The 25,428-nt window shown below is 36.8% G+C and overlaps 1 protein-coding gene across 10 annotated transcripts in view; it reads right to left on the bottom strand.

The window, feature by feature from the left end:
• The window catches only part of TTC28 (tetratricopeptide repeat domain 28), a 727,080-nt gene that overhangs the window by 305,351 nt on the left and 396,301 nt on the right, over window positions 1–25,428 (bottom strand). For all 10 annotated transcript variants that reach the window (XM_005567710.4, XM_045364300.2, XM_015457345.4 and 7 more), the window contains 3 exons: window positions 24,567–24,714; window positions 15,982–16,254; window positions 14,599–14,729 (listed from right to left, as the gene is read on the bottom strand). In XM_005567710.4, the coding sequence (XP_005567767.3) occupies window positions 14,599–14,729; window positions 15,982–16,254; window positions 24,567–24,714 (552 nt within the window). The remainder of the gene's footprint in view (window positions 1–14,598; window positions 14,730–15,981; window positions 16,255–24,566; window positions 24,715–25,428) is intronic.

Genomic DNA, 25,428 nt, shown 5'->3' with positions numbered 1-25,428 from the left:
ATCTTTTTGTAACATGTGTATAATTATACATATGTAAGACCATTTGATATCGTCCCACAAGGCACTGAGGCTCTTTTTATTCTTTTTAAACTATTTTCTCTCTGATTTTCAGATTGGATACTTTCCATTGATCTGTCTTCAAGTTCATGTCTCTTTCTCTGTCATCTCTAATGTTTTATTAAGCCCATCAATGACTATTTGATTTTAGATATTATATTTTTCCATTTCATTTTCTTATAGTTTCTATTTCTCTGTTGAGATTTCCTATCCACTCATTATATGCATATTTTACTTTACATATTTGGACATAGTTACAGTAACTTTTAAAACTCTTTTCTATTAATTTCAACATCTGGGTCATCTTGGGGCTGGTTGGTTTCACTGAATGCCTTTTTTCTTTAGTATGAGTTATATTTTCCTGTTTCTTCATATGTCTAATAACTTTGGACTATATCCTGGACATTGTGAATGATACACTGTATACACTTGAAATTTTGTTATATTATTCTATACAATATCAACTTTTCTGTTTTAGCAGTTAACCCTGATGAACTCAAACACCAAACTGTTACTACTGAAGTGGGCAGCAAGTGAAATCTCTATTCAGTCCTTCCAGCCTTGGAAGAGTTGCTTGGAATCTGTCCTCACATGCTTAGGAGCTACCTAGAGATCTGATCAGAGTTTATACATAGAATTTGGGGCTCCCCTACATGGCTCTCCCCTTTACAGGATTTCCCACGTCACTTTCTGGTTGTTTTTGTGGCCCATACTCTGCCCTCTGATTCCTCAATCAATAAGGCTACAAGTTTCTATATAATTTTAGTAGCACTGCGAGGACTGGGGCCTACACTCTTACAAAAACAAACAAACAAAAAATATAAAACCAGGGAATTCACTCAGTGATATTCTCTTTTTCCAAGTGTTAATTCTCTTCCAGCTTCTGCCTGTTTGGTTATTCTCTAGTACCCTCATAGAGCTGTTTGTTTTATATTTTGCCCACAGTTTATAATTGTTATGTGGCCGTGCTAATATAAGTGACTTTGCCAGAAGCAGAATCTTCTTTCCTTTGTGTAGCTACAGGGGATAAAAATGATCCTAATATAAATAGCATAAACTATATAAAAATGAAAGTACTCTATGATTCACATTGCTGCACTTTTTGTCTTCTGATCAAAGAGTCAATGTACAAGAGACTATGGAAGCACTATCCAACAGAACTTTCTAAGATGACAAAAAAATTTTTCTGTGCTATCGAATATGGCCGCTACTAGCCACATTAGTCTATTTTTGCACTTAAAATGTGATTATTGTGATTGGGAAACCAAATTTTTTACTTTATTTAATTTAATATAACCACCTGTAGCTAACAGCTACTACGTTGGGCAATCCAGCTCTAACAATCGTGTAATCTGGTCTTCCTGTTTTACAGGTAATGAACCAGCAGCCCAAAGAGCTTCCATAAGAGGCCTGTCCATGACAGAAGGCCTCTAGTGGCAAAACCAGGTTTTGAATTTAGATCTCCTAATTCTTAATCTCAAGTTGCTTCTACTCTACATATGAAGAGACTACAAAACATTATGACTGACAGAGGAGAATGAAAAATATAATAGATGGAGTGATGATAAAGTAGAACTTCGAAAATTACAGTTGGAAAAGATGAAACAGCTGAGGACAGAATGATTTGCAAACATATCATACATTACACATACATATACATATATTCCCCAGATGTACAATTTCTTTTGAGGTGGTAATTATTTTATCAGCAGAAGAAAAAGAGCTTTTTATAACTCATTACAGGCCCAAAAAGTCAGTCTCAGCCTATTTATAATACAAAGTACAAAGAACACCATCAAGAAATTGATGTCCTGTCTCCATTCTTCACAAGCATCTACTTTCCAAGTCCTACAGTCTTCAGTGATTTGAGAGTTACTGTTTAGCAATCCTATTTGTTTCTCAAAAGCCTGTAAGATACACACCCCAGAAAAGTTGCCAAGCCTTCCCCTCATGAACTCAATACTCCCTATGAGGATTTGTTTCTCTGCTAAAATGGAATGCTTTTTACCTTTTAACCCACTCTCCTGTACTATTAGAAGTAAAATAATTACCTCAACTACATTCTTTCTCTCTTACACACACACACACACACACACACACACACACACACACACACGCCACAAGCCTTTGTATGGATTTCATATTAGCATTATTGCAAATTATATAATAAAGCACATAGTATAGAAAATGTCTGCAAAAAGGTCCAAGAAAAATACCATTGTTTTCAGAGAAAGTGCTGTGGTCAGGATGATGTCATCAAAAATCATCTAATTAATTTCCTGTAGCTACATCCTAAAGGAAATCCAGAAGGCTCAATTTTCTCACAAAGTAGTCTTTTCTTTTGGTCAGTAACTGTTCATGCAAACCCACAGGTGTCAAATTGATAATGATTATGATTCACCTTCATTCTTCACTATCACAAAAAAATGAAATTTCATTTTAAAAGATTTTTCATGTGAAATGCATCATCAGAATATAAAAAGTATCCTTTCTTTTAGAGATAGGTTCACCATGTTGCTCAGACTGGCCTTGAACTCCTGGCTCAAACAATTCTCTCACCTTAGTCTCCCAAGTAGTTGAGACTATAGGCGCATGCCACTACATCTCGTTGGAAGTATCCTTGTTGAATGTGAATTTTAGATTTTAGTTACTAGGAGCAAAGTAACTGCAGAAATGACCAGATGATTAAACTGAGTTGGTATTTACTACTCAACTTTATACAACAACTTCTCCAGCTCTGAGTAAAATAAAGATTATCACTCATAAGAACCAAGGAGAGGAGAGCACTTTTTACCTACTACCACCCTCAATGTTCTTCCTGCAGACCAACAGGCATTTATCATGACTGGCCTGGAATACCATAGGAAGTTTGCCAGGAGATGTGAGTTTCAAGGGCAAGAATGATGGCTTATTCATCTTTATATCCAAAGGCATTACAGCACCTGGTACATAGTAAGCACAAACATGTTGAATGGATAAATGGATGAGATTATTAAAATAAATAAACTGTGCCCCTTTTCAACCAGAAGCTCCCAATTCTACAGTGGGGAGAAGAACACCATTACAAACAAATATACGGGAAGTACTGTAACTAAGGGATCACCAAGGGCCACAGTTTCTCAATCAATTTGAAAAAACAAACTAACAGATTGATATCAAGTGCTAAGGTGTTTACAGCAGCCTTTCTGGTGAGCAATTTGGGTAAATCTTTTAATTTAAAATATGTACTAGATATGACACCAAAAGCATAGATAACAAATTAAAAATAAGCAAATGGGACTACATCACACAAAAAGCTTCTGTGGCCAGGCATGGTGGCTCACGCCTGTAATCCCAGCACTTTGGGAGGCCAAGGCGGGCGGATCACGAGGTCAGGAGATCGAGACCATCCTGCTAACATGGTGAAACTTCGTCTCTACCAAAAAAAAATACAAAAAAAAATTAGCTGGGCATGGTGGCGGACGCCTGTAGTCCCAGCTACTCGGGAGGCTAAGGCAGGAGAATGGCGTGAACCTGGGAGGTGGAGCTTGCAGTGAGCCGAGATCATGCCACTGCACTCCAGCCTAGGCAACAGAGTGAGCATCTCAAAAAAAAAAAAAAAAAAAGAAAGAAAAGAAAAGAAAATAGACATTCCTCAAAAAATTTAAGAAGAGCTACATTATGATCCAGCAATTCCACTTCTGAGTATATATCCAAAGCAAATGAAATCAATGTTGAAGACATGTCTGAACTCCATTCACTGAAGCATTATTCATAATAGCCAAGATATGGAAACAACCTAAGTGTCTGTCAGATGTATAGATTCAGAAAACATTTTGTGTGCGTGTGTGTGTGTGTACAGACCAACATACATATACACACATACATACAAAAAATATATGTACAATGAAATATTATTCAGTCATAAAAGAAAGAAATCCTGCCATTTGTGAGACAGTAGAGATGACTCTGAAGTACATTACGCTAAGTGACATAAGCCAGAAGGACATATACTATATGATTTTACTTACACGAAATTCCACTTATACATGGAACTTTTAAAAAGTCAAACTCATAGAAGCAGATAGTAGAACAGAGGTTGCCAGGGCTTGGGATGAGGGAAATGGGGAGATGTTGGTCAAATAGTACAAACCTTCAGTTATAAGATAAATAAGTTCTGGGGACTGTAACACACAGTATGGTGACTATAGTTAATAATACTCTATTGTTTACTTAAAATTTGCTAAAATAATAGATCTTAAGTGTCCTCACCACCCCAACACATATAAATTATAACTAAGTACGACACTTAATTGTTAATCAATTTGATTATGGTCATTTCACAATGTATACATATATAAAACAATCACATTGTACACCTTGAATACATACAATTTGTATTGCGTAATTATACTTCAATAAGGCTGAATAAAATTTTTTAAATAATATAATGTACAAGACACCTATTGACCCAGGAATCCTACTTCTCAGATGCTATTCTAGTTCTAAATGTATACAAAGAGACTTATATATGGTCTTTTTCACTGCAACCACGTTTGTAATGGCAAGAAAACAACAACAAGAAAACCAAAACAACTCCCTGAATTTCAACAGTGGACAAATGGTGCACCCATAATACATACTAGTACACAGAAGTTCAAAACAATGTAGTTGATCCATGTGTGCTGACATGAAAAGAGGTTCAAGATTATTAAGTAAAAAAATCATTTGAAGAACAATATCACATTCCCATTTATGAAAAATAAAACAATACATTTTTATACATGTATATTTAAATCCATAGAAGGTGGGCTAGAACCCCACTAATAGAAAAATAATATGTCATAAATATAATTTAAACTTTCCAGTAATCCATGAAAATGTAAAAAGTAAAATTAATTTTAATAACACATTTAAATCCAATATAGCCAAAATATTATCACTATATTAAACAATATAAAAAATTAATAATGAGATACTTTACATTCTTTTTGTTCATTCTAAGCCTTGAATTCCAGAGCATATTTTACATTTACAGCACATCTCAATTCAAACTACCCACATTTTAAATGCTCAATAGCTACCTGTGGAAGTAGCTACCACAATGAGCAGTATAAATCTAGGAGAATGCACTTCAAACTGGTAACAGTGGTTATTTCTGGAAAAGACAGTTTTTAAATCTTTTACATCAATAACTAACTCATACATTACTTATGGAATGATAAAACTAGAACAATAAAAAAACAAGTAGCATGGGAATACAGATGGCTGAGCAAATAACACTGTTCCCAGGGTTGCCGAATCTCTGGATCAAGGAAGGGAATCAGGGAAAAATAAAATTTAAAAATACCATTTACAATAGTGAGCTAAGCACACACACACACACACACACACACACACACACACACACACACACACACACCTAAGGATAAAATTAAGAAACTATATGTAATAGTTCTACACTGAAAAGAATAAAACACTGCTGGAAGAAATTCTGCAAGGCCTAAATAAATGGAAAAATATACCATGTTTATGGAATATAACATTAAAATATATTCATAGATTCAACGCTATCCCAGTCAAAATTCCAGCAGGATGTTTAAGCAGAGGAAAGGAGAACTGACAAGCTAATTCTAAGATACACATATATGTAAAGAACCTGGAATATCTTCAGCAATCTTGAAGTAGAACAAAGCTATAAAAATTACATTATCAAGTATCCAGATTCATTAAAAAGCTACAATAACTAGGCAGTTTACTATTGTCATAAAGATAGACAAAATTATTAACAGAGCAGAGTCTTTATATGTATACATCTTACTTACGACAAAAGTAACATGCAGTACAGTCTCATGAATATAGAGTGCTGGGTCAACTGGATATCCATGTGGGAAAAAAACATGAACTTTGATTTCTACCTCAACGCAAACAAGTTAATTCCAAGTGGCAGTAAATCTAAATGCAATGACCTTGGGATACACAAACATTTTCTTAAACAAGACACAAAAGGCTCTAACAAACAAAAGTATTGATAAATCGGACTTAACTAACATTTGATAAGATATTAGGTGGAGAAGATGAGAATTGAGAAAGACAGCTTCAATGTGGTAGAAATGACAACTAAACCTGAAAAAGAAAAATGTTGCTAAGAAGGCAAAGATGAGGTCTTCTATGTAGAGACCAGAAAGAGTAAAGGTACAGAAGGGTAAAAGCAGAAGGTCAGTAGACTTGCATAAACAGATTAAAAGGTGTACAATATTCAGAGCAGTTGAAGAAAAGTAATAAGAAAAGGTTATGAAGGGGTTTGTACTTTATCCTAGAGAGAAAAGGAAGCTGTCAAAGGCTAAATTTAAGCACGCTTTTTCTGATGACGTAATTCATGATCAGAACTAAATTTTAGAAGGATAACTCAAAGAGCTTATAGAAGATGGACTAGATCAAGAAGAAACTAGAATTAGGACAAGGTTAAAACAGGGCTTCATAAATTAGAATAGTTACATGTCCCAGTGTGACAAGAGGTATGCAAAGCTATCTAATAAAATCTACAGCACTTTTTCCAGGAGTATCTTGTTTACTTGAATATTTAGGGAAAAACAACTTCACACTAAAACAAACACTGATATAATGTAGTCATATGCAATATTCATAAGAGTAATTTAAATAACGACAGCAATAACATCAATAATAACAATAGCATCCCTTTTGCATCCTAATTATGTCTAAGGCGCTATCCTCATCAAGCGCTTTATGCGAACTCATTTAATTCTCACAACAATAAGCAAAATAGATATGATAAGAATCACTTCCTCCATTAAACTACACATAGAGTTATTTGCTCACATGTGTGTTTCCATATACCTTTTCCTTTTTACTTTTTAAATTTTGTAATTAAGGTTTAACAATTCTTTACATTGCTGATGATATAACTTGATATAACCACTTTGGAAAACTGGCAAAACTTCCTAAATCTAAACATCATATGTATGAACAAATACCTAATAGAAATAAGTGCTGATGCTCATCAAAAGATATTCACAAAAATTTTACAGCAGCATTTTTATAACAGCTCCAAAATGGAAACAACTCATGAGTCCATCAGTACACTTAAAAGAGTTGTACAGGCCGGGCGCAGTGGTTCACGTCTGTAAGCCTAGCACTTTGGGAGGCCGAAGCAGGTGGATCACGAGGTCAAGAGATCAAGACCACTCTGGCTAACACAGTAAAACCCTGTCTCTACTAAAAAATACAAAAAAAAATTAGCCGGGAGTGGTGGCGGGTGCCTGTAGTCCCAGCTACTTGGGAGCCTGAGGCAGCAGAATGGCGTGAACCCGGAAGGCGGAGCTTGCAGTGAGCCAAGAGAACACTACTGCACTCCAGTCTGGGCAACAGAGCGAGACTCCGTTTCAAAAAAAAAAAAAAAAAAAAAGTTATATAATTTTTAGGTCACATGGTAATAAGTGGCAGAGCCAAAACTCAAGCCCAACTTCGCTGAATATCTAATTTCACACTCTCAACCACTATCCTATATTGGAAAGAAATTATCTACTCATGGCAGCAGCTTCAGACTTTGCTCATAGACCCAAATAGTATACATCCTTTCTCCTCCACTTGCATAAGAATATCTATTAAAAGGTGTGGAAAGTTCTGAGAGGAGGGTACTGCAACAGTCTAGGTAAAAGAGATGGGAGGAGACAGGAAAGAGATTTTTAATACAGAAAGAAGAGAATCAAGTAACCAACCAAACATGAGAGTGAGGGGAGGAGGTGGTTTGGGCAACAGGACAATGGTGAATGCAGAAATAGGCACAAATTGAGGGCTCAATCAACAGAGTTGAAGGTACGTATCCAGGAGGCAGATGAGAGTATGAAGCTCAAGAGACAAATCAGACTGATAAAAAATACTTTGGAGTTACCAGTATATTTGTATATCAGATTTCCTGAATAGAGAACACTATCTCCAATACTATGTAATTTATGTACCCTTCTGACAATTAATATTAACTCACAGGAGGGCCTCTGTGGGGTAAGCAAAATTAATTTTGAAACCATTAAAGTAGATAGAAGGTTAGCCAGAATAAAAAAATCTTGTGGAGAAGACACCACCTCCCCTATTAAGCATTTGAGAGCAACAGTAGAAAAGAAAACCTATTAAGCTGCATTGGTGTGCCTGTAGTCCCAGTCACTCAGGGACTGAGGCCTGACGCCAGGAGTTTAAGGCCACAGTGTACTATGCTCACACTTGTGAATAGCCACTGCACTACAGCCTGAGCAATGTAGCAAGAACTCTGACTTTAAAAAACAATAAAATTAAAATAAATTTTTTTTTGGCCAGGCACAGTGGCTCATGCCCGTAATCCCAACACTTTGGGAGGCCGAGGCAGGTGGATCACCTGAGGTCAGGAGAGTGAGACCAGCCTGGCCAACATGGTGAAACCCTGTCTCTACTAAAAATAAAAATTAGCTGGGCATGGTGGTGCGCACCTGTAATTCCAGCTATTTGGGAGGCTGAGGCAGGAGAATCGCTTGAACCTGGGAGACAGAGGTTGCAGTGAGCCGAGATGGCGCCATTGCACTCCAGCCTGGACGACACAGCGAGACCCCATCTCAAAAAAAAAAAAAATTTTTTTTTAAAGAAAACCTACTGCTTTTCAAAGGTAGGTAGACAACCTACTTTCAGGCTGCTATCTAGCTACTTTGGAAAATCCTAAAACTTATTATAGCCAAAGATGCAAGAGGCAGAAAGATGCAGTTTCGTATCCTTCCCACTCATAGCATTTACAGTATTAATTTTTGCTTCAAAAGGCAGTGTACTGTATTTCACTTCACCATCAAAATGATGCAAAAGGGCAAATAAGGTATAATTTAGGGTCACAGGTACAATGTAAGAATAGGATAATCATAAAATCTGTATTACCTGAACTTTTTGTATTGAAGATGGTATGACTGCTGTTTGGGAGTGTTCTCAAAGTTCTAATTAGCACAATCATTAAGAGGAAAAAATCAGGAGTGTAACATAAGAACATAAATGTACAAAATTATCATTATCTTCAAATAATTCACATTACAAGAGAATCAACAAAAAATTATGCACTAATATAAGATAATTTTCATATGGCCAGTGACAAAACATGCAAGATAAACACCTTTCCTATATACCATCAATAACTATTTTTTTAAAAAAATCACAATGAGGGCCTGGTGTGGTTACTCATGTCTATAACCCCAGCACTTTGGGAGGCCAAGGTGAGAGAACTGCTTGAGCCGGGACTTCAAGACCAGCCTAGGCAACATAGTGAGACCTTGCTCTACAAAAAATTTTCTCAAATTAGCCAGGCATGGTGGCCTGTGCCTGTAGTCCCAGCTACTTGGGAGGCTGAGGTGGGAGGATCAATTGAGCCCAGGAGGTCAAGGCTGCAGTGAGCCATGATTGTACCACTGCACTCCAGCCTGAGTGACCTTGTCTCAAAAAAAAAAAAACACACACACACACACAATGAAAAATATCTCATTTCCAATAAGATACATGAAGTGTATAGCAAAAAAAAAACTCCTTAAAAATGTAGATCAGTGAGGGGGACATGTAAGAATAAATGGAGAGACAGACCAGGCAACTAAACGGAAGACTGACTATTAAAAAGACATCAATTTATTCATAAGTAATATGAAAATTCCATACAATTCCAATAGACACCCCAATGAATCATTCTCTAAAATCTAACAGAATGATTTTAAAGTTCATTTATGGGGTAAGGGGACAAGAATATCCTAGACATTAAAAAAAAAGAATAAAGGTATAGGACTTCTCTAGCAAATATAATGTATTACAGGGCAATAATAATTAAAACTGTGTGTTATTAGAACACAAAGTGCCTAACAGCTCAGTGGGATGACACAGCAATGCCCAGAATCAGACCAATACAAAATAACCAATACCACTATAGAAGAAAATAGGTTAAGAGTATTATAGTTCTTTATAAAGGAAATAGAAGCATAAAGCTCTTTATAAAAGAAATTTTAAAAAACAGTCAACCCAAATAGTGATCAAAGAAATACAAATTAACACAATAAGATATCACCTTTTTCTTAACCTATTAAATTGACTTTTTGGTTTTAATATTAATGCCCAGTGTTGGCCAGTGAAGGGAAATGAAACCTCTGATACATTGCTGATAGGCCTGAAACAGATGCAGCTTTCCTGGGAGCAATTAGCAATAGGTATAAGAAGCCTTACTATGTTTATTCCAAACCAGCCCACTTCTAATAATTTAACTAAAGGAAATGATAAGAGATGTGTTTAAAGATTTACCTACAAGGATATTTTTCCAGATTTTATAATACCAAAGCTTTTGAAACAACCTAAATATATAACAATAGGAAAATAGATGAAATGAATTATGAGAAAGTCATAAGAATTTCAGTAGAAAATAGAATGAAGAAATGTGTTATAAGTGGAAAACCATAAGTGCAAAAAGTTATAAAACAGCACTCCAAGAGGATTTCCATTTTGGTTTGAATATATATAAACAATCATAATTACATATATGACTAAAAGAGCATACCAAAAATGTTAACAGTGTGGTAGGCTTATAATTACTTATTTTTAATCATTATGTAATTGGATAAAACTAATAAATATTAACTTTTTTTCTTGGAGACAGGATCTCTCTCTGTTGCCCGGACTGGAGCACAGTGGTGCGAACTTGGCCCACTGCAACCTTGGCTTCCCAGGCTCAAGCAATCCTCTCACCTCAACCTCCTGAGTTGCTGGGATTACAGGCATGTGTCACCATACTCAACTAATTTTTGTATTTTTTGCAGAGATCAGGTTTCACTATGTTGCCCAAGGTGGTCTCAAACTCCTGGGCTCCAGTAATCTGCCCACCTCGGCCTCCAACTCCTGGGCTCAAGTAATCTGCCCACCTTGGCCTCCCAAAGTGCTGGGATTACAGGCATGAGCCACTGTACCAACACTATATTAACTTTTATAAAAAACAAGATTCTGTGACTATATTGAATAGGATTGTGGTAAATATCTGATCTTTGCTAAAGCCACAAACCCTCTTATCACTCAGCAAAACATGACTGATACGCTAACCAGAGTTTAGGATCACATTTCAAGTTTCACCTGTTTCACAAAGCTTCCTCAAGCTTCTACCAGTCTCTACCCCTCTAGAATTCCAGAATTTCAGCAGTGATTAAGAGGGCATTCATCATTTATTGTTGAAACAATGTTTTAACATTTTCATGTATTAAAGCTTGCCTCAAAAAGAAAGTAAGTCCCTCAAAGGGAGTAACCCCACACCACACTACCCAGACCTTGAACCCTAAGCACAGTATTAGGTGCCTTATGAGAAGACATCACACTTAACTGAATTAAATCTCAGAATGGCCAACTAAAACTCTGAACCTAGATAAAATACATATTGCTAAAATAGTTTCCTTTAGATATTTTGTACATTCCTGTATGTTCTAAACCAATATTAACTCCAGTCTTAATAATTGGTGGCTGGTTTCAGGGATACAGAGATAAAAATTTCCAGTAAAACATGGGCAGGTAAGCAGCAGCAATCAAAAACAACCTTAAAAATTAGAGAAATGCCCTTGTTCACTGCAGCATTATTCACAATAACCAAGATATGGAAACAACCTAAGTATCTATCAAGAAATGAAAGTGTAAAGAAGTTATAGCTCACACACACAGACACATACGTATACTGGAATGTTATTCAGCCTTAAAAAAGAAGGAAATCCTGACAATTGCAACAACATGGATGAACTTGGAGAATATCATGTTAAGTGAAATAGGCCAGACACAGAAAGAAAATTACTACATGATCTCACTTATATATGGAGTCTAAAGTAGCTGAATTCATACAAGCAGAGCATAGACAGAATGGTGGTTACCAGTGGGGGTTGAGGGAGAGGAATGGGAAGATGTTGGTTAAAGAGTATACAGTTTCAGATATGTAGGATAAATAAGTTCTAGAGCTCTAATGTATACCAGGAAGCTACAGTTAATAAATCATATTGTATACTTAAAATTCACTAAAAGATTAGATCTCAAATGTTCCCCCCCTCCAACAGAAAGTTAAAAAGAATTACTGAATGCTCACTATGTATCAGATACAGGAAATAAATTTAAGAACAAAAAAACTAAGAAAAATACATTAATTTCTCATGAAAATGAATGGTACTTTATAATTCCTGAGGCAAACACAATAGAAGAAACACAGTGAGAAAAGGGGAAATTCCATAGGTTAGTCAAGGAATCAGATAAATATGGGCTAAACAGGAGGAACAACTCAGGAGGCCTCTGAAATAGTTGAACTATCTATGGCTGACAACCCAAATGGGCCACTGTGAAAAGGGAATGGCCAGAAGAGGTTGATTATTAAGTCTTAATAATCAGAAATTTTGAGGAGAATATTATTAAGCTTAGAAAAGGAATTTGGTAGCTGGACATTCTCTCCTCACACAAGGGAAAAAAGAAATTCTCCTCAGTGGGAATTTTAAATCAGCCCTGCAGTCTATTACTTATACATAAGGAGAATATCCCAACAGACAGGCTTGTGAACTACTACAGTAATGGTTATGCAAACAGCAATTTTGGAAGGGCAGAGGAGTGACTGTGGTAGGTGGCAAATCTAAGATGGCTAGGTTTGGGGAAGGAATGGGTACCAGTATTACCTTAGGGTCCCTTCCATCCTCATAATTCAGTGATTTCTTAATAACATATTGTACAGCAGAGGTTATAAAACATGATATAAATTACACTATTGAGAAGAGGGAAGGCAGAAAAATTTCATTCCTCCTGTTTAACATCTATGATATTACCCATTTAAAAGTCTTTCCACCCTTTGTATTAATTGGGCTAATACATATACCTTGAAGGTTAGGAAAAAAAGAGTATAAATGCAGCCCTTGCCTTCCCCCCACTCCCTGTGACAGAGTCTTGCTCTGTCACCCAGGCTGGAGTGCAGTGGCGCAATCTCGGCTCACTGCAACCTCCACCTCCCAGGTTGAAGCAATTCTCCTGCCTCAGCCTCCCGAGTAGCTGGGATTACAGGCACCCACCACCAAGCCCAGCTAATTTTTGTATTTTAAGTAGAGACAGGGTTTCACCATGTTGGCCAGGCTGGTCTTCAATTCCTGACCTCATGATCCGCCCACCTCAGCCTCACAAAGTGCTGGGATTACAGGTGTGAACCACCATGCCCGGCCAGCTCTTGACATATTTATAGCAATCTATCCCTTCACTAAATGGACCTATCTGGACAACTATGCTGTTTTAGTTCTTAAACCTGGCTCTCACTTCTTAATGCCATTAGTATATCTGTCTCTAGAAGTGTGATCTCTCATTTCACTCCCTGAACATCAAGAAATCAGATCATCTGGCTTATAAGAATTGTTTGTAATGTTAGAGTTAATTGGGCAATAAGAAAAGTGTTCAGGTAACTCTCTAGAGAATAAAATTGCCCAAAATCCGCAGCCCTTTAATAGTCTGTTTTGATGGTTTTCAAAGGCTTTTCTTCCCCAATTCCTTCCTAGTGCGTGACCATGTTCCTGAGACATGAAGTTGCTGGATCATTTAAACAATACAATTAATCTTTATAAGGTCCCATAGTAGAATTCTTAGATGTAAACGTGACTAAACATATTTCTCAACACATAGATTGATTTATAAACTTATTGTTGCCTCTGCTATTAACCTTCTCTTCCCTATTAATAATATTATAATAAAAGCTATCATTTATGGAATTCCTTTGTGGAATGCCATTATGGAAATCCTGGCACCATGCTGGGCACTTTACATATATTATTTGTAATCCTACCACAACTGTGTTTGGAATAAATAGAATAATCATTTCCTGAATGAGAAAACAGAGGAAAAAAAGAAGAGTTGTTATAACTACCCCCAAAATCCCACAGCCAGGAAGTACTGCAGCTGGGATTTAAATCTGGGTCTATCTGACACCAAACCTCACCTTTCCACTCTGCAGACACTCTCTAATTATGTTACATCTACTGAATATTAACTCTTTGAGGATATTATGGTTCCTCTCCTTAATAAAGACTACAATGATATTTCTTTACCATTATGATTCAGATATCTCAATCAAACTCAATATGCTTCTGAGTTGAAAATCCACCAAAGCAACAATGTAAACAGTTTGCGGTAATAATATCTGATCTAAAAAAAAGCAATGTTTGCTTTTTACAATTTAATGAGTATGGCATAATGATATAGCTTTTTTCTAATTTTACATAAACTTATGCACATTTGAAGAAAATAAGAACAATGCATCTGACAAAGCTGTTAGATCGCGAGGTCAAGAATAAAGTCTTATCTATTTCTATATATACAAGGACTATGCTTGGATATACAGAACACTCAATTGTTGATGAAAAACAGAATTAATAAGTCTCAAGTAATACTTTCTTCTGAAAGAAATATGTTAAGATACCTGAAACAGTTTTTTTTTTTTTTTTTTTTTAACAGAAAATAGAGCTCCACATTTCCAAAAGAAAAAAAAAGTTTTTGGTCTGCAGATAAACTTCCTACCTCTCGATCTTTGAGTTTCATGGCGAGTACCAACTGATGCCTGTGGTTAGTGAGAGCCTCCCGGTAATTTCCTTTGGAGAAGAATGCAGAGCCCAGATTCCCATGAGCTCGGCATTCTCCTGTCTGGTCACCTGGATTGAATTGAGAAAATAAAAAAAAGAATTTCTTTAAATTAATAATGTTATTTATAATATATAATGGTCATCTTAATTTAAGAGACACAGATTTATTAGCTAAAAAGTATTTGTTTCTTCCACAAGACCCTATGTGGGGAGTTATTGTCCTAGAATTTAAATCTCTGGATAACAATTGCTATTATTGTCATAACATATAACTGCAGACAGGGACTTAGGTGTCTTGGAAACAAAAGGTTAAAGACCTTAACACAAACTAGCTGCTGTTTGAGTCCTCATTGCCTTGCTAATGACCTTTGATTCTAAACAACCATCGGCTTGTTGGTTCAGTCATTTGAATCCAAACCTACAAGAAAATATCTTTACAAGTATGCTGGTGGCAGATTCATCATATCCCTTCTGTTACTCCAATCCTATAAGTCCTTGAATAATCACCATAATGACCATCATAATCATAAGCCATACTTATTTTACAAATGAGAAAACTGGGTCACAGAGAGGTTAAGAAACTTGCCCCAAATCACAAAGCTAGTAAGTGGCAGAGCCAGGATTCTAAACCCAGTAGTCAGGCTCCATAGTTTACATTCTTAACCTCTACACTATACTATCTCCTTCAACAAAATGATGATGCATCCTAATGAAGGAAAAAATTAAAACTACAATGAAAGATTCACCCACCAATGTTATCATTTGACACATTTTGTAAGCCCAAATCTCTGAAGAGGGCAATGAGTATGTTATTCCACATCTCTTGGCCTTTTGGGAGTATTGGCACCTTGTTATATGAGAAAGCTGTAAAGACCTGAACAGTCTAAAACAGAGACTGTTCTAGGGGCACTCACTTTTTTTCTTTACTTTTTTTTTTTTTTTTTTTAAAGAGACAGGGTTTTGCTCTGTTGCCCAGGCTGGAGTGCAGTAGCATTATCATAGCTAAGTGTAACCTTGAATGCCTGGGCTCAAGCAATCCTCCCACCTCAGCCTCTAGAGAAGCTAAGACACAGGTACACCATACCCAGCTATTTTTTTTCCTTTTTTTTTTTTTTTTTTTTTTTAGAAACAGGATCTCACTATGTTGCCCAGGGTGGTCTCAAATTCCTGGCCTTAAGCAATCCTCCCAAAGCACTGGGATTACAGGTGTGAGCAACCAGGCCATCACTTTTCATTGCATATTATTCTCATTCATGTCATGTTACTCAGCTTTCTTTGTTCCCTTTCTGCTCCGATATAGAGAAGAGAAGCATCACTCTACCTAAGGTTTTGGCTACATCCAAGTCCTGCTGCATATATCCAGTGCTCTTCTCTGTATTTCCAAGAGACCAGTAAGCACTGCTCAGGGCAGAGAAAACAGAACCTCTCAGTTTGAGGCTGCAGGTGCCAATCTTCAGTGCGGCTTCTAAGACAACCACGGAGGCCCCATGATGGCCAGCTGTCAGAAGTTCCTGCCCAACCACAGACACTACCACAAAGGGACTCTTGTCCAGTTTCATTTTCTGAAGCTGCTGATAAGTAGGCTCGAGGGAGTCTGAAAATAAATAACAATAACATAACAGGATAATGTAGGATGATACAAAAACAATCTTTTCTAATATGCTCTAGAAACAAATGTTTATCATACCTTTTGTGGCTTATTTCAAGTATAAACTCTTCAACCTTTATTCTAGCACCACCCTAACTGTCCACTTATCTCATATGACTAGTATCACAAACCCCAGTCCAGTAATTTCCTTCTCCTCTCTCTTGCATGTATATGTCTTATCCTCTCTTTTGGCCTTTGTGATTATGATGTGCCACTTTCCCTGAATAGTTCCCTCTCCTCTGTCCTGTTCCCCTCTCAAAATATTACAGGCACATGCCTCAAGTCCCACTTGTACTGGGAATATCCCCAGGTACTCTGGCATACATTAATTTGTGTATCCAAACCTGTGCTGAATTTTAATAGTATTGCACAGTTTGGTCATTAACAATTTTAGAATTGTTCCACATGTATTAATTTTTTAAATATTTTTCCAGCTAAATCTAAATACTGCTGTAGGACTATCTATTACAACTCCACAGCAAGTCGCAATGTGGGTACTCAGAAAACTCATCATGAACACAGGTGAAAGTCCCTAACATGTCTGGCATTTGATAAGAGGTTTGTCTGTGACAGGTCTTGCTCCGTCACCCAGGCTGGAGTGCAGTGGCATAATCTTGGCTCACTGCAGGCTCAACCTTCTAGACTCAAGTAAATCCTTCTACCTCGGCCTCCCAAGTAGCTAGGACCACAGGCACACACCATCATCCGTGGCTAATTTTAAAAAATATTTGGGAGAGAGGAGGTCTCATTACGTTGCTCAAGCTGGTGTCAAACTCCTCGGCTCAAGCAATCCTCCCACCTCAACCTCCCAAAGTGCTGAGATTACTGGTGTGAGTTACCATGCCCCGGCTGATAAACTTGAATCTGCATGACAGATTAATAAACCCTGTAAATATTTTTTCCTAGAAGATGCAATAAAAGAAGCTCTCCCAAGAAAACCTTTGTCATTCTCACTGGTAACCCAGTATCCACTGCTGCTTCTGAGACCAGTAGCCTCCCACTAAAAGAATATTATCCATTTTTGTTTGCAGTCATAAATGAAACCATAAAGAAATCATCTGAATTTATTTATTAAGATGGAAGATAAAATTAGTGTTGGTCTCATTTTATTTTCATATGGTATTAAAAGAACATAGACAGGGGTCAGTAAGCCACAGGAGATTTTTTTCCCATTTGAAGCTAAGTTTGAATGTAGATTACCTCCAAGCTCTTTCTCGCAATTCTTTTTTTCTTTAAAGACAACTGCAGAGGTATTAATGATAGCCCTACAATAAGATGGCACTTATAAAGCATTTATTATTAGCTTTCCTGAAAAACTATTTCACATTAGTTTTTCCACTATGCACACGTAAAAAAATAATAATAATAAAAATAAACTATAAAAGGGACAGTCTCTTTAAATCTTGAGTCTCCTAGCCACCAGTACTGCATTAAAATGCGATTTTTACAATTTATGACTGTGAATCTAAACTCTCAACTAAAAAGCTCTCGTCTGAATCAACACTGCCACAGAAACCTTGAAACCTGAAAACCTGCGGGTGCCTAAAGCATGTTTTTCCTTCAATCAGATCACTAACAGAGAACAAAGAACATTTTTACAACTGTCAATATTCAAGCTGTGTAGAGTACTGGTAAACACTAGCTAACCAATGGGGTTAAGTACAGGCACAAGAACCCAGGAATTGCTAGAATAAAAAATAACAATACCATAATGAAATATTGTGAGCAGAATTTTGGTAGTGTCTGCTGATGAGTTTGGCAGTCAATGTTGATCACATTAGCATCCCACTGGCCAATTAGCAGAAACAAAAATAATAGAATTTTAGAGTTGAAAAGACTTTTAAAATATGCTCTCTTAGAAATGAAGAATCTGAGTATTTAAGTGACTTACCCAAAGTTGGAAAGCTTGGGACACAGCCAAGATAAGAACACACTGCAGGGCTCTAAGCCCAGGTTCTGTAATATCACACCAGGCAAGATTCTTGGTTGCTAGCAACATACAGCACTCTTGGCTGCTTGTAAGCAGAAAAGAAACAACTGAGTGACTACTGAGAAAGGTAGAAAACCAGCCCTCCAGATCCACAGTCAAAATCATACCACAAAAGCTGCCTGGTGAAAGCAACATAACCATTGCAACCAAACACAGGACACCATAGCTTACAATGCTCCTCCCCACACCACCTCACTGAATGCCACCCTTGGAAAATGAGTGTCACCATTGCCATTTCCACCACCAGAACAAATTCTGTGCTATCCTTTCTTCTTTGAACCTTTAGCTCCTGATTCAAGGATGGGGTCCCAGCTGCTAGGGAGAATGGGAAAATTAGGATCTGACGCTTTCAGCTTTTATTATAGATGGCAGAAGCAGAAGTGTATGATGGAGAATTCCCTAAACTGACAGCCCAAATTGACTGATGGCTAGCAAAGACACTATGCTTTACTTGGTGATATTTTTTCCCATAGCAACCACAGCTAAGTTAGAGAAACAGTCATCTAATTGAGCCTCTAAAATTACACAACAATGGTAGAAAGAAGAGTGAACACTGCCACAGAAATAAATATCTGGAAAATTCCCAAAAGAGAAAGAAATATTTAATTGTACAAATTTTCACTAGATGAAAATGAAACTGACGAAAGAGAAGTAGAAGATAAAATTTCCCTTCTCAGTATATAGGAAATACACTTCAAAAGATAAATTATAGTGCAAAGATCAATACAAGGCTAATATACAGAACATGCTACACAAGTTTGGAAAAGGGAGGGATTATCAAGGGCAACTGGAAAGCTTCATGGAAGCAGAACTTGATCTCTTGAATAAAGAGTAGGGCTTAGGTAAGTCTTTGCTATTTTCTGAGAGTAGAAGGTATTTTATGAAGAAGATTTGTCCTAACAGAAGTGCCAAGAGAAGATAGGTACATGAAATGACACGGACTGCTTGAACTGACCAAAGAATATTTGTAGGGAAGGAAGTTGATGTGAAATAATGGGGAAAACACTGAGCTAAATACATACAGACACCTGTATTTAAAAGTAACATAGCCTCAGTCTCTCACTTGGTCAAATGTATAGGTTGTAACTGTGGTGATTGTTACACAAATCTATTCATGTATATACGTATGTCTATGTGTACAGATATATACACACAAAAGTCCACTTCACTGTATATAAATTTAAAAATTTTTTAATATCAAATTTCTCTGCTTGGGCTGTAATTATGTCTCATTGGTCCACACCCACAATCAAAAGCTCTAGATATACAAGTGGTAAGATAAGTTTTCTAAATGTGTAGGTGATCACTACAATTATTTCCAACTCCATTATTCTAATTCCTATTTTAGAGTAAACTTGGGCTATTAGCAAAGGGACTAATTTTGTGATTTTATCAGTCTAGGTGAAACGGAGCTTTGGCAGCCCATAGCTATTAAGATGTTTTTCTTTCTAGAGTCTATGGAGATAATAGATGAAATAGGCAATGTCAAACCAACTCCATAAGAACATAAAGCCCTTTGCAACATCAATTAATTAACCATTAAGTGTTTTTGAAAGGTAAAGGCTTTAAAGTTTTAAGATGAACAAAATCATATTTCCTAACATTTGAAGAGCTTGTAGGAATGTAGCAGAGGCTAATAATAAACAAAATCACACTCAACTAAGAGATATACTGTATTTCATCAGTTCTGAGGTGCATATTTATTCACATATTAACAGTCCCTGAATTTGGGATATAATACCTCTGAACTCAACAATGCTATGAAATGGTATGTCACTTTTATATCTAAAGGGGCCTAAAAGAGCTCTTTCAGAATACATAAAAATATATGTTATCATAATAGTCGGTAGTTTTTTTCTTTCTTTGTAATACATAAAATAATGAGGCCAAGCATGGTGGCTCACACCTGTAATCCCAGAACGTTGGGAGCCAAGGCCAACGGCCCAGGAGTTCAAGATCAGCCTAGGAAACATAGTGAAACCCTATCGCTATAAAAAATACAAAAATTAGCTGGGTGTAGTGGCACAGACCTACAGTCCCAGCTATTCAGGAGGCTGAGGTGGGAGGATCACCTGAGCCCGGGAAGGTTCAAGGCTGCAGTGAGCCATGACAATGCCACTGTACTCCAGCCTAGGTGGCAGAGTGAGATCCTGTCTCAAAAATAATAATAATAACTTTTAATCCAGAGTTCTTAGAAGTGGTAAAATGTGCTATAGGACCCCAAAAGAGAAAGATGTTATTAACTCTATCAGGTTAGGTCTGGGAAGGCTTCCCAAAGGAAATGGCACCTGAATAGAAATCAGAGACGTAAGAAACCATAGTGTTTTCTAGGAACTGCAGGTAGTTTTAGTTGAGAATATCTGGATATAAGAAGGAAAGAGAGGCAAGGTCTTTTCTACTAAGGCTTGAGAGAAACTTCTCCAGTGAGTGCTCATAAAGAGGACCTTAGGTACTAGGTAGTGTTCGTTCCACATCCACACCACTATGCCTGCCCTAAACATAAGGGCAATTAGTACTGCTGCTACTTCCACTCCTCAGTGAGAAGAATGGCACCACGCTGCAGAGGAAAAGGCATCCTACAGAGGCCTGCCTTTAGATGCTAGTTCTTGACTTTCAAAACAACATTAGGAGATAGATATTATAATTTCTCTCTACAGATATAGACTGAAGTATAGAGAAAGGAAGCAATCTTGCTCAGCCAATGGACTGGCAAATGGCAGTGCTGGAATTAGATTCCAATCTTTTGGGGGAAGAAGTTTATGTTTTTGCGTTTTGGTTTTTGTTTTTTGTTTTTTTGAGATGGAGTCTCACTCTGTGTGTCACCCAAGCTGGTGTGCAGGGGCATGATCTCAGCTGACTGCAACCTCCGCCTCCCGGGTTCAAGCGATTCTCCTGCCTCAGCCTCCTGAGTAGCTAGGATTACAGGTGCCCGAGCCTATGTTTTTAAGAAGGAAGCCTCCTGTGAAAAGTGACTCCCACCTAAAAGAAAATCAGAGGGAATGAGCCCACTAAGGGTAGACAATTAGGCAAATAAAAGGTGAGTCACAACTTGACCCTGCAAGAAAAGCTTACACATTTAACAGGCATATTCCATCAGCACTTCATAAAATCAGCTTCCCTGGGTCCCCAGGAGCTGGTAGAAACACCACAACAGGTGATAGACCATAAATGTAATAGTTTTTGGATTGCCAAATTAACAGGAAGAGAGACAATATACACAAGAGGTTCTCAGCAAGAAGCAGCCCTAGCATCTTTAAAGAAACAAACAAAGGTAAACTCAATCTCACTTGGTAATTACATTAAGAAATCCATGGTTGGCAGTAATAGTATGCTACAACAACCAAATTTGCTTAAATGTTTGTAAGATACCACAAACTGAAATTGCTGAAAGATTATCTAAAAAAAAGAAATAGAATATAGTAAAAGGATTACTTGAGAAATCATGTAAAAGAAAGTTTCAATTTATACTTATATTTATTTTATATTTTCATTAATGATTTAAGAGAAACACATCATATAAAATAACGTAAGTATAGCCACAGGATAAAAGGGTTAGCTGATACCTGATTCGTGTGCATGAGCGAAACTAAGAAACTAAAGTAAAACAGATTTAATTCAGTTAGAAATACAGGCGACAATAATCAAAAATCAAATGAGCGTCAATGTGGAAAAATATAATGTATTTATATGGGGGAAAGGGTATATTAATATAGGTTGTCCCTGACTTAAAAAAAATAAAATCTTAAAACTTCCACAAAGACTAAACCACAGGAACACTGTGCAGGTCATGAGAGCTTTGTCTGCTTACAGAAGCACCAAGACCAGAAAGTTTTTTCTGCTGCATTCAAGGATTACAAAACAGGCTGGTCTGAGTGCAATAGTAGTTACAACTAACTGATCACAACCAGTTACAGATTTATCCTGCTCCACTCTCACTGCTTCACTTGACTAGCCTTTAAAATACTATATATATATATATACACACACATATATATATAAACAACTGACATAACAGATCAGACGTATATGTAAAGTGACCCAAAGTGCACAGCTATGCAACAATGGCAAAACTTAGGAAGTTGCAGGAGGCTAAAAGTGGGCAGCAAATGATGAGAAATTTTGTCAATTACAACCATATGACAAAAAGAGAGGTCATTAAGATGTAGGACGATGCACAGAACAATACTGTGCAACGTAACATACTCCATAAATTGTTGATAAGAAAAGCCCACCTGGAATAGATACAGTGGTAAAGGCAATGCTAAAAATAAATGAGATAAATTAAATTGCCTTAAGGGAAGAGAAGAAGATACTGAAGCACTCCAGGCACCAGTAAGAAGTTGCTTTCTCCAGGTTCAGCCTTAGGTCAGTTACATAAGATGGGAAAGAACCTGGTAGAGAAAACCCTAAGGCAGCTCTGAGCTATTTCTAGCAGTGCAGGGACGATTTCCCTACATTTATCTAAATAGATCGCTTCAAAGGCAAAATGGTAAGTATGATTCTACTGATCTCAACACATTCACTCCAATATTCTAAGGCAGCAGCAGAAGCACCGCAGAATAAAGAAGTAATATCTTCATGAACTAAATAAAAAATGTTCCACATAAATTCCTTTTGGAGGGGTATAGGGAGAGAACAAGAAAAAACTAGAAAATGGAAAGGAGAGATAAAATGACTTTTTTCTTGTTGTCCATTCTGCCCCTGCTCCCTAAGCCCTGGAGCTCCAAAATGCATCTGCTCTAAGTCGGAGTTTATTTATTTATTTATTTATTTAGAGATGGAGTCTCACTCTGTCACCCAGGCTGGAGTGCAGTGGCACGATCTCGGCTCACTGCAACCTCTGCCTCCCAGGTTCAAGCGATTCTCCTGCCCCAGCCTCCTGAATAGCTGGGATTACAGGCATGTGCCACCACGCCCAGCTAATTTTTGTATTTTTAGTAGAGACAGGGTTTCAGCATGTTGGTCAGGTTGGTCTCAAACTCCTGACCTCATGATCTGCCCACCTCGGCCTTCCAAAGTGCTGGGATTACAGGCGTGAGCCAACATGCCTGGCCAGTCAGAGTTTATTAACAGCAGGTCCCTAGGAGGTTTCAGCCTGTGGCAAAATCTCAGCTTTGTAGAGTTTATAAAATCGCATGAAGAGAGGTTTTCTTAAGACTTTCTTCCTAAAATATGAAATCCCTGAATTTCAAGAAAATATTTTTTATAGCTATAAATTACCCAGAGACCAAATCAGTACCATTTAGTTTATCAAACTTTTATTTGGCACATACTTTGAGCCAAGTATAATACTAGCCAGTATATTAAAAATATCTAAGTCTGCAAACATTTTCAAAACTAGATAAAATGTTGAATGATGCTGCCATCAAAAATTTTAGGTTCATTTTTCCATAAGAAAAATTCAAAAACATACCACTTCAGACTGAAAAAGAGAGTTCTGCTTGACATACCCTGATTAAAATGAATCATTATTAGCTGTCTACTGTCTACCATAAATCTGCCTCGGTGTCTCTATCACTCCCCAAAGACAGCAATTGCTATATATACTTTTAGTCAAATCTTCCCAAGAACTCATTCCTCAAAAATCAACATTCCTCAAAATGAAGCCAATCTGTTTTGGGCCTCAGAACTCCTCCAACCTCCACAGTACCATTTTCAATCCATTCTTTTGTTTATTCCAGAATATCAACCAGCGTAAATTAGAAGTAAGAACAGGGATAAAATATGTAAACTGGTATCTGTCTTGTTTCTTTCTTCTTTTAATTTTTAATGCTCCTCTGAAAAATTTGAGGCACAGCCTACAATTAGATGTGTATTTCTTTTATGAAATATAAGAATGTCAAATGTCTTCTCTTATTTGAGTATTTCTAGAAGGCATATATTGGTCCATCTGAGAAATCAATTTCCTACTAAAAGTGTTGTGGTTTAGAATTACAGAATTTCAGACTACAGAAAAACTATAAGGGTTTTTAAATAATCCTGAAATCCAGAGAAGTTGATCCATTTACCCATTGTCATACAGTTAGTGAAAAATTTAAGAATGTAATGTAGGTCCACAAACTTCTATGTGAGTGGCCCTTCTACCATACTATTCTGCCTCATTAACATCACTTGTTGGCAGTTATTCTTGATCTTCCTTGGTCTAAAATATCAAATCTTAGCTAATTTGATAACCTATCAGTTCTCTGTGCCTGAGCCTAAAGTCTTGGAAGGCTAGAAATCTTCTTCTTTAAATTAATGTTACACCAAGTACTTTTATCATATTTACCTCTCATGGGAGATTTCATGGCGGCTTCCACCATCCCCACCAGAAGCTGGAGACTCTTGGGGTCTTGAGCCAGTCCAGATGCAAAGGCTGCCAGGGCATCGGCATGACGTCCAAGGTACTGGAGGGCAACACCCTGTCGGAAGTATGCCTAGAAATAAAAGATATATAATGCATGTTTTGCCTGTGCTCCAACAAGACTGATGGTGATTCTTTACTAGAACAACAGGTCAGCAGAACGAAGATTGAGATGTACTTGATTTAAAAACCTAGTGAACAGTTCGTGATGAAATGAACTAACTTCTAACATCATAAGCATACTTTCATCAGGCAACTTCTACTTAAAATTTACATCTTTTCACTTCTAAGACACATCAACTTTATCACATTCTTTGATATTTATTCACACACTACTTTTATTGTTTTTGAACTATTTAAAAAATATTTCTTATCCCACCTTTAATGCCATAAGCTCCTCAGGACAGGGACATGAAGATTTCTTTATACCTCACCTAAGTATCTGGTACAGTGCAAAAATAAATGAGATGAATTCTACTTATTTTCTATTTCCCGCTCTTAAATAATTATAAAGGAACAAATCAGTGTGTGATTACTATTAAGATAATTTTAATAATGAGTAACACAACATGGCTACTTACTTTTAATGTGTTGTTTCAAACATAGTATTTCAAAGCAATTACCTATATGTGTGCTTTGCTTAGAAACCAAAAAAGGTTATTGTCCTTTGTATTCTTTAATTGAATTATTTTAAAAACTAGTATTATCAATTGTGATTATAGGAAAAGATTCCTCGTTCCAACTAACTGCAGAAAAGACCAGAGAATTAATAAGACATTTAAATATT

The sequence above is a fragment of the Macaca fascicularis genome, chromosome 10 (assembly GCF_037993035.2).
Source record: "Macaca fascicularis isolate 582-1 chromosome 10, T2T-MFA8v1.1".
Lineage (NCBI taxonomy): Eukaryota > Metazoa > Chordata > Mammalia > Primates > Cercopithecidae > Macaca > Macaca fascicularis.
This window is presented reverse-complemented; position numbering and strand designations above follow the sequence as displayed.